This window comes from Primulina eburnea, unplaced genomic scaffold (genome assembly GCF_022965805.1).
Source record: "Primulina eburnea isolate SZY01 unplaced genomic scaffold, ASM2296580v1 ctg973_ERROPOS1174311, whole genome shotgun sequence".
NCBI classification, from domain to species: domain Eukaryota; kingdom Viridiplantae; phylum Streptophyta; class Magnoliopsida; order Lamiales; family Gesneriaceae; genus Primulina; species Primulina eburnea.
This window is the reverse complement of record NW_027331729.1, coordinates 148,740-159,176: the sequence shown is the minus strand read 5'-3', so window position 1 is coordinate 159,176 and position 10,437 is coordinate 148,740. Positions and strand designations below refer to the sequence as shown.

Genomic DNA, 10,437 nt, shown 5'->3' with positions numbered 1-10,437 from the left:
AAAGTAGAATGTACAGTGCCGGCGTGCCTTTGGACTTTGGTTCTGAACGGAAAATACCAATTGTACAATATTTCGTTCCGTATCAATCTTCATTTCAACAATCTCTCAAATCCCCTTCAAATTAACTTTAAATACAAAATCGTCGGACCATTTTCCAGTCGGCGTTTGCATTTAATCTCTAATCTTAGTCCAAAATGAATATAGAGTACCAAATAATATATTTATTTTATAAACATTAAACACTTAATAAATAGATGGTATAAAAAGGAAACTGCATTTTACTTTACACACGGTGGAGTACAACCCTAAATTATTCAGTGCACTAATGTCTCAAAGATTTTTGTTTATTGTTTATTGTCGTTACGTAATTAATTTGTGTCATTTGAAGAAAGTATTTTCAAATGATTAACATTTGGGAAAGGCCATCAGATTCAAGTATCATGCAATTAATATAATCCTTTTGTTTGTTAACGAAAGTAATTAATGTGCAAAAAATGTGCAAATTTTAATTTGCACGAGTATATATTTCTTGTGCAAAAAAACGTGCTAGTTTTTTGAATCACTTTATTGAAGTAAATTTCATGTGCAGGTGATTTCAAGTCTATCAGAAGCACTTGAAGTAGATTCTCATCCCTTCTTCTGCCCCGAAGATCTATGTGAGTCGTTGGAAGAAGGTAGCCTATACGGAGCCGGCGTCCCTTTGGTTCTGAACGGAAAAGACCAGATTGTACAATACTATGTTCCGTATCTGTCGGGCATACAATTGTACAAGGACCCGTCAAAGCCCTCTTCTCAACTCAGATGAGTGTTAACTAAACCTCAAATTTGCTGAAGTAGTTATCATTAATTGAATTGAATTCTAATGATAAGAAGTTGATTGTTTTGCTAGTTCGTCGTCCCTTCAATCACCGTTCTTTCAATACTTGGAATACGAAAGGCCGTATAATCGCCAACATTTAACAGATAAGGTGAGCATATATACCACTCGTTATACAGTTATTAAACAGTCAACAGGTTTTGCATTTACATGCTTTCTAACTCATTTACGCAATTATTTTCTTGTGCTATATATGATAGCAAAAAATATTGATTTTTCAAATGCAGGAAAATTTCCACCACATTTTCTTCTTCAAATGCAAGAACAGAGTACAACCCAACCGATAAGAAGTTTTCATTGCCCGTTTTCGGTATGCATGCTTTCGTGTAAGCTATGGGATTCGAACCTGAATCTGGTTGAGCAGCATGAAATCGAGCACGAGAACTCTCTAGTGCAAGCTATGGATAACTGGGTTGGATACCTAAAAGTTCCTCTGCCCGACTACCATTATTTTCGACATAGACACTACTCTTATCGGAGATGATCGACAGGGTTTTGGGGCTAGATAATAGCCAAACTAAATCACTAAATGGGCTCTTGGTGAACATACATCCATTATTGGTGGTATAGTCTTTTTGGTCGAATGCTTAAGTAAAACTCAGAATACGTCAACTTACCATACTCAAATTTCATTTTTCCTAAATTATCTGTTTTTAATAGATTTAAATAATAAATCTAAAAATGAAAACTATAAATAATTAACAAAAAATTCAATTTAGCTTCAAATGGCTGGTGACCTTGTGCATATTTTGTGCGTGCATTGCATGTGCATGTGTGTATATTATAAATAAACAAAGAGAAGAGACATCCATAAAATGCTAAAAAAAACATCAATTCACATACAATATCTTCCACTGTTTTCTAATTAACTAATTGTCCGAGTGTGTGGGAATCGTTAAAAGAAGGTAAAATGTACAGTGCCGACGTGCCTTTGGTTCTGAAAGGAAAATACCAGATTGTACAATACTTCCTTCCGTATCAATCTTCATTTCAACAATCTCTCAAATCCCTTCAAATTAACTTTAAATACGAAATAGTCGAACCATTTTCCAGCCGTCCGTTTGCATTTAATCTCTAATCGATAAATAAGTGATGTAAGGAACTCGGCCTCGTCCTCCAAACAAACGACAATAGGTTTACACACCGCGCCACCAGTGCCTCGGTGCCACCAGAAAATGCAGGTTCCGAAGGAATCAGCGGCGGAGGCAGAAATCCTGTGTGGCGGGAGAACCAGTGATTCAATACCATCTCTTTCCCGTCCTTCTGTAAGCAAGGTTACCAACTAGGATTGTCTCACGGAATCCTCCTCTCCACTCGTTCCGACACAAGATTCCATGGAGATATAAATGATTTACCTTTTTCTTGCTCTTGAGTCTTTTATGGATTTAAATCCTTAGTTGTGGCTAAAATAACAGCATCAGTGCTGTGTTTTTTACACGAGATGATCAACTGATGATTTGTTTCGTCTGAAATTTTTTTAATTTATTTGACACTGTGTGAAGTTCATCAGATGATCAAATATCATCTCGTATAAAAAGTACACAGTAACAAGTACTATGTTTTAAAACTACAACAACAGAGAATCCAATCCAATATTTCACATGGTTTGAGTTATATCATCAAAAGCAATTATTGTCCATATGTAAATATGAGCGTGTGTGGACTGTGTTTTACTATCACTCAAGAAATTAATTTAACTCATCAAAACTATTAAAAAAATGACTTGAAAATGCAATAAGTTCGTAAATATTTTATATTTTCTATTAAATAAATAAAAAAAGTGAGTCATTATACAAAAAGTTTTTTTTTTATTTAAAAAGTGTCCCTAAATACCCACCAACCTCCTTGTGTTTATATCATTGCTGGATCCCATAACACTAGACCTAGTTTAGTTCAACATCCACAACATCTTACATTAGGGAAAATTATCAAAAGTTGTCTCTTAAAGTGACATGTTTTTTATTATTGATCTTGTAAGATTTCAAAATTCAGTATAATCTAATAAACATAACCAAAAGTGAATACAAAATCTAAATTATTGAATTAATAAATCAAACTTTGACTATTTATATAAACAAAGCAAACAAACCAATTTACTAAACTATTTCAACCTTTTATTAATGCATGAAAATATATGAAGACCACATCGGAGTATGTTTTACGTACTTATATATATATATATATAATAAAAATAAAAACAAAAAAGTAAGAAACGGTTTTCAATTATATCATAAAGTACTGCAACTATGGTTATATATATATATATATATATATATATATATATATATATATATATAGACCAATCAAAACATGTCCATTTTTGTTCTAAATTATATCGCCTAGACTTGAAATGCCATTTTTAAGAAGAGTGACTTTCATGTGAGACCGTCTCATGAATCATAATATGTGAGACAGATCAATCCACTCATATTCACAATAAAAAGTAATAATCTTAGCATAAAAAGTAATACTTTTTAATGGATGACCCAAACAAGAGATCCGTGTTACAAATACGACCCGTGAGACTGTCTCACACAAGTTTTTGTCTTTTAAGAATTGGCCGGGGAAGACCAAGATCGATCTATCCTGACCTGTATTTATTTTTTAATTAATAATTGATGTTTTATAACAAATATTTTGTATAAAAATATGTTCAAATTAAATTTTATCTTATAGAACAATCCACACAATTAATTAATTTGGTAACATAAAATATTACCAGAATTAAGTTCGGATGATATGAATGAAATTACCATAATTTTTTGACTCGGAAAAATTATATTATTAAACTTTAATAATTTTCATTTCTTTATTTTTAATTCGTAGATTGTAAAAATGTATAAGTTCTAAAATAAATAATATTAGAATATACATACAAATCTATGCACACGCACAAATATATATGTAAGAAGGAATACTACAAAAGACTAAAAGTGTCAATCTTCATTTTAACAATCTCTCAAATCCCTTCAGACTTTCAACCCAAATCGTCGGACCATTTCCAGCCGGTGCTTGCATTTCATCTCTAACCGAAAATAAAGCGATGTCAAGTAGAAGGAACTCGGCTTCGTCCTCCAGACACGACGACAATCAGCAAATTCAGGTTGCGAAGGAATCAGCGGTGGGGGCAGAGATCACGTCCAGCCGGAGAACCAGTGATTCTATACCATCTGTTTCCTCTCATTCTGTAACCAAAGTTACGAACTTGGATCGTTTGGTGGAATCCTTTTCTCCACTCGTTCCATCTCGATTTTTCTCGGAGGTATAAATGATTTTATCTTTTTTCTTTGTTGTTCAGTCTTTGATTTTCTATTTCAGATGAATTTTTAAGCCATTTTTTTCCATGCAAAAATCAATGAAAAAAAAAATGCTTTACTTTCAGTTGAAAATGAGGTTTTTATTAGATCTGTTTCGAGATGTTTTTAATTTCCTTTTCATAAAATTTCCATATGATCAAAATTTTTTTTTCCGCTGTTTTGAATTTAGATTCATCGATGATAGATCATTGATTAAATAAATTTAAAAATCCGATATAAAAAAGGTTAGTTGGCGCGAATAATATTTTGATTTATCGTTATAAATATGTTATCAAAAAAACGGTTGTTGGCGCGAATTAATATCTTTATTTTTTGGTGTTCTGAAATTATTCTTAGCTCTAATGTTGGGAAGATTTTGTTTTGTTGTTTACTAATAGGTCATTAATTCGTAGCATTGAAAAATTATAGATTCAGTTGTGTTTCTTTGTATATTGCACATTCTCATAAAAAAAAAAAATTGTTAAATGCACTACACATTTACCTTTTTATAAAAAAAATTCATATTTGTTTGTTTTGGTAAATAATTTTCAATTCTTAAAATAAATCATCTAAAAATTAAGTTCGTAAAAAATTATTATTAAATTAGTCAAATCCATAATTAATATTGAAGCACACACGAAACAAAAACATTTAAAAATTATTCTTAAATTGGTTATCTATTTTATTTCATCTTAGTTTATATTATATTTTTTAATTTTTTTTCAAATTTTGTGATATCTTAAATATTCTTATTTATTTTTCATCCCGTATCTTCTTCCTTTCTTTCTTTTTTCAACATAAAAAGAAACATGATTTTTTAAAATTAATTACACTGTTTTGTAAATGCTAGATAAATATTTATAACAGTATATTTTTTAAAAATGATATAAATATAACAGTATTATTTTAAAATATAATATTGTTCGTAAAATCTTTTACAAATTTTTAGCCGTCATTTTTTCCAAAAAAAACATTCAACATGAAAATGAAAAATAAAACCATAATTTTAATATTTAGCCCAAAATGAATATAGAGTATCAAATAATATTTATTTTAAAAATATTAAATACTTGATAATAGAGGGTGTAAAAAAGAAACTGCATTTTAATTTACAAACGGTGGAGTGCAACCCTGAAATTATTCAGTGCGCTAATGTCTCAAGGATTTTGTTTTAGTTTACTGTTAGGTAATTATTTTGTGTCATTTGAAGAAAGTATTTTCAAATGATTTAACATTTGGGAAAGGCCATCATATTCAGTATCATGCAATTAATATAATCCTTTTGTTTGTTAATGAAAACATTAGTGTGCAAAAAATGTGCAATTTTTAATTTGCACGAGTATATATTTCTTGTGCAAAAAAATGCGATTTTTTTCAATCACTTTATTGAAGTAAATTTCATGTGCTACAGGCGATTTCAAGTGGATCAGAAGCACTTGAAGCAGATTCTCATCCCTTCTTTTGCCTCGAAGATCTATGGGAGTCATTGGAAGAAGGTAGCCTATACGGAGCCGGCGTGCCTTTGGTTCTGAACGGAAAAGACCAGATTGTACAATACTATGTTCCGTATCTATCGGGCATACAATTGTACAATGACCCGTCAAAGCCCTCTTCTCAACTCAGGTGAGTGTTCACTAAACCTCAAATTTGCTGAAGTAGTCATCATTAATTGAATTGAATTCTAATGATAAGAAGTTGATTCTTTTGCTAGTTCGTCGTCTCCTCAATCACCGTTCTTTCAATACTTGGAATATGAAAGGCCATATAATCGCCAACCTTTAACAGATAAGGTGAGTATATATACCACACGTTACAGTTATTAAAACTTGCATTGGAAACTGATCATGCATGGTATGGATAGATATTTGAACTTGCCTCCCAATTTCCGGAGCTGAACAAATGTAGGAGCTGCGATCTTCTTGAAACCAGCTGGCTTAGTGTAGCATGGTATGGTTTTTTTGTGCATTACAAGAAAAGTAGAATATTTCACAATATTTTAATATCATATGACTCTTTATCATGCAGGTATCCGATTTGTAGGATACCCATCGGCACATCAATTGAAGCCTCTTTCCTATCCTTCTATTCATTATCAACACAGTCGACAGGTTTTTAATTTACATACTTTCTAACTCATTTACGCATGCAAGAATAATCTTGTGCAATATGTGATAGCAAAACAATATTTATTTTTCCAATGCAGGAAAATTTCCACCACATATTTCTGCTGCAAATGCAAGAGCAGTGTACAACCCAACCGATAAGAAGTTTTCATTGCCCGTTTTCGGCATGCTTTCGTATAAGCTATGGGATTCGAACCTGAATCTGTGTGAGCCGCATGAAATCGAGCACGAGAACTCTCTATTGCAAGCTGTGGATAACTGGGTTGGATACCTGAAAGTTCCTCTGCCCGACTACCATTATTTCCGACCTAGACACTACTCTTATCGGAGATGACAGGGTTTTGGACTAGATAATAGCCAAACTAAATCACTAAATGGGCTCTTGGTGCACATACAACCATTATGGTGGTATAGTCTTTTTGGTCGCATGCTTAAGTAAAACCCAGAATAGGTCAACTTACGGTACTCATATTTTAATTTTTCTTAAATTATCTGTTTTCAATAGATTTAATAATAAATCTAAAAATGAAACTATAAATAATTAACAAAAAAAAAAATAACTTCAAATGGCTGGTGACCTTGTGCATATTTTGTGCGTGCATTGCATGTGCATGTGCATGTGTGTATATTATAAATAAACAAAGAGAAGAGACATCCATAAAATGATAAAAGCATCAACTCACGCACAGTATCTTCTTCTGCTTTCTAATTAACTAATCGTGTGATCTAGACATGCTAAAATTAGAGAAAAATAAATAAAGTTCTACTATTGAAATCGATATGTAAAATCATAAAAAAAAGAAGTGAGAATTAAACCAAAAGTTCCGCTCCAGTGTCTATCAAATACGCGCAGGATAATCGAAAACAAACAAATACCTGCAATCACTCCGCCTGGTGCATCCTGAGCCTGGTCCTGAGTCAACGCATACTCGGCGCCTGCTGCGGCACTGGAAATTGCTGCTGAGGAGGAACTCGAGGTGGTGGATAGCCAGACGGCTGAAATGACTGTGCAGGAGCATATGGCTGGAAAGCTGGTCCTCGGGGAACTTGTCCAGACTGTTGTGGCTGAAATGTGTTGTCTTTGGCATTAGGACATACTCTGGCGAAATGTCCAACTTGACCACATATATAGCAAGACCCCTGGACCCTATACACTGTGAACTAAAATGCTTCCACCACAGCGGTCACAAAACAGCATTCGAAGACCCAACAACACTGCTCCTCTAGTACTGCCTGAACTGGAGGAGCTGGACTGAGATCTCTTCTTAAATTGTTTACCTCTTGCCTGAATCGTTGTTGCTTCGGTTGCTGGGATGACTGTTGAGGCGATAAGGAGATAAACCCGCTGGCATCGGCATATGACTTCCAGTCCTTGAGAAGTAGTGCTGGAACTGGAACTGGCCGTGATTCTCCTCTGAGCAAACTAGCCTCTATCTTCTTCGCCATTTCTACAGCTTGAACATATATTAGGCGATCCAGTCATCACACAGTAAGAATAGTCCTGTAGCCCATGCAGGAAACGAGAAAGTTTGGACTGGTCATTTCTTGCAACGTGCGGCACATATGGCAATAGAGCAGAAAATTGAGAAGCATATTCAACAACCGTTTATTTCCCTGCACCAATTGGTTGAACTCTTCTCCTTGCCATAATAATAAGAAGGAGGTGCATATTCGGGGTAAATTGAGTACGGAAACTTCCCAAGTAATGGTTTGTCCAGATGCTTTCAGTGCTTCCTCTGGCAGCTTCCCACCAGAGTTTGCTCGATCTTTTAACTGATAGATTGCCAGCTTCAGTCGACACTTTCAGTATCGAGCAAATTAAATAGATGGTTTATGCTTTTCAACCACCCGGATGCTTTTTCGCCATTTTCAGTGCCGAAGAATTTGGGAGGACGTAATTCTTGAAATTGAGAAATATTAATTGCATCCCACCCACTTTCTGAGTCAATTGCTCGACTTCTTGATTCACTTCTTCCTCTACGTTCTAGCAACCGGGGCTGCAGGACGACAACGTCTACCCCTGACAATATCTTCAAGTCCTCGAACATTCTGGGCTTCAGACTCCTGGACAACTTCTTTTCCCTTTTTGCCTCTTCCTCCAGGTGCCATTCTATAAGACACAAGGATTTAAGATCAAGGCAAAATAACTTAATAAGCACAAAATAAACCAAGGAAAGCTGAAACTAGTCTCGTAGCTAGTTATTAAACTAAGTCAAAACCTAATCAACAGTGCTAAATCAGGCTAATTCAAATAAATCACCGCACATAGTTCAAACAAGAGCAAATAGTCAAACACATACGCAATCATTTTATTTGTGTCTAGACTCAAGTGCCTAGACTCTAATTCGAGCATATCCCAGTTACGCTCGATACCAACTGTGGGGGCCCGTGCTCCTGATTAACTGTTAATGACCAAAACACCAGGATTCGTTAATGAAACAGCGAAAGCGATTAAAAATTCCATTTTTGGGCTACAAAAATTTCGGCATGACCATTCGTAAATAGGACATCCCAGAAAAATCCAAAACATCACAACCAATATTTATATACTCGAAATAAAGTCATAACAGCAATTCACAAACCTATAGCCGCACTGGCCAGGACTAATGCATACATAGCCGACAAGGCTCACACACAACTAGCACCAAATATCATAAAATAGCAGTACAGCTACTCAGGGCATTCCCTGGCAAATATATATAAATATATCTGGGGATTATCAACAACAATCCATCTACTGGGCACCGCTACCTGACGCTCCTCCAGACGCGTCAAATCCCCTGGATAATCTGCTATGACATCAAAAACAACCACACAAAGCAAAACAGAAAAGAGGGGTCAGGCCCCAGTACGACGAACCAGTAAAATATGACAATTATAACTGACGTGAAATAAACTCAAGTAAAATGCAATGATATGCAATGCAATGCGTGTCGGTAACAATGAAATAACGGATACCAAAACGGAGTCCAATAAAACGCATCAGCAACAGGAACAGTGGCCACCCGTGCCAGGAATGCAGCAACGTAATAGCATGCCGCCGCTATCCATGCACGTAGCATCGAGGGTACGGGTGCGACCCGCTCAGCCCTCATGCAAGTCATCAGGAGTGCTAGTCCTATCACCCATTCCATCGATGAGATGTCAGGAGTGATCTAATCCTATCACTCACTCCATAATGACGCAACATCGCAACAGATCAGTAAAGCTAGCAATCAACGGAGTCAAGGCTCGAAATGCTATGTATCAACTCAAATAAATCCAGGAAGGCAATCACGTATTCCCAGAAGCACATAAAGCACGCCACAACTCATTACAAGGTACTTAACGTCATTTCACATCACTATAGACGTCATAATAAAACGGTTCATACGACCTCAACTGGACTTTAATTACCACAAAATATCTTAAATATTTCCTGAAAACTCCAATCCTGTGGCAATAATACATTTCAATCAAGTCCCATTTATTTTTCCAAATTCAATAATTAGCCTAAAATCCAAAATTCTTAACTTAGGCTTAATATTTCTAAAATGAATATGCGACAATTCATAACATTTAAACACCTAATTATTGAACACTAAAATTCGAAAACCCAATTACATAAATCTGAATTTTCGAAATTAGGCCCAATTAAATCCTGAAATTTCGTTAATACCTCCAATGAGCTCCAATATAGCACCTACAATCAATAATACAACATATATTATATGGAACTCAATTGAATAAAATCCCCAAAATTCGAAACCCTAAATCCATAATTATACCTCTGAAATTTCGAAAAAGGCTTAAAGCTTCGAATTTAAGCTTCAAACAACCTAACCCGAGCTTCCTTCCAGCTTTTCGGCGAAAAACAGGCGGCGGTCTTGACGGGATTTTCGGGGCTCGCGATTTTCTTAGCAAAATGGATATCACTGGATAGCTCTTGGCGAGAGGATTTCGAATATGTATTACTAAATTTTTCGGCGACGGAGCGGCTAGAATCGACGGTCAAAGTTTCGAAATCTAAAACAAAGAAAGATGGAGCTTTCGGTGCTGGAGAGGAAAAACGGGGAGAGAGAAAACAACTTTCACGTTTATCCTTTTTCTTTTCATTTCATTTTTTTTTTTAATAATTACTAATGGGCTGGGCTTTGGCTAA

General features: G+C 34.9%; 1 protein-coding gene and 1 long non-coding RNA gene across 3 annotated transcripts; one reads left to right on the top strand and one right to left on the bottom strand.

Annotated features, from left to right (window-relative positions):
* The first annotated feature begins 3,920 nt into the window (after positions 1-3,920).
* Positions 3,921-6,630, top strand: LOC140822633 (uncharacterized). Its single transcript, XM_073183442.1, has 6 exons — positions 3,921-4,139; positions 5,585-5,796; positions 5,885-5,963; positions 6,035-6,120; positions 6,199-6,281; positions 6,377-6,630. The coding sequence occupies exons 1-6, from the start codon at positions 3,921-3,923 to the stop codon at positions 6,628-6,630; spliced, it is 933 nt and encodes a 310-aa protein (XP_073039543.1).
* Positions 6,631-8,314: 1,684 nt separating this feature from the next.
* Positions 8,315-10,196, bottom strand: LOC140822582 (uncharacterized). 2 transcript variants are annotated; one of them, XR_012115992.1, is made up of 4 exons: positions 10,064-10,196; positions 9,955-9,978; positions 9,673-9,729; positions 8,315-8,406 (listed from the first exon to the last, which is right to left on the bottom strand). It is a non-coding gene; the product is annotated as an uncharacterized lncRNA (long non-coding RNA). The 2 variants fall into 2 exon arrangements; XR_012115993.1 differs by lacking the exon at positions 8,315-8,406 and adding an exon at positions 8,924-9,085.
* Between the last annotated feature and the right edge of the window lie 241 nt (positions 10,197-10,437).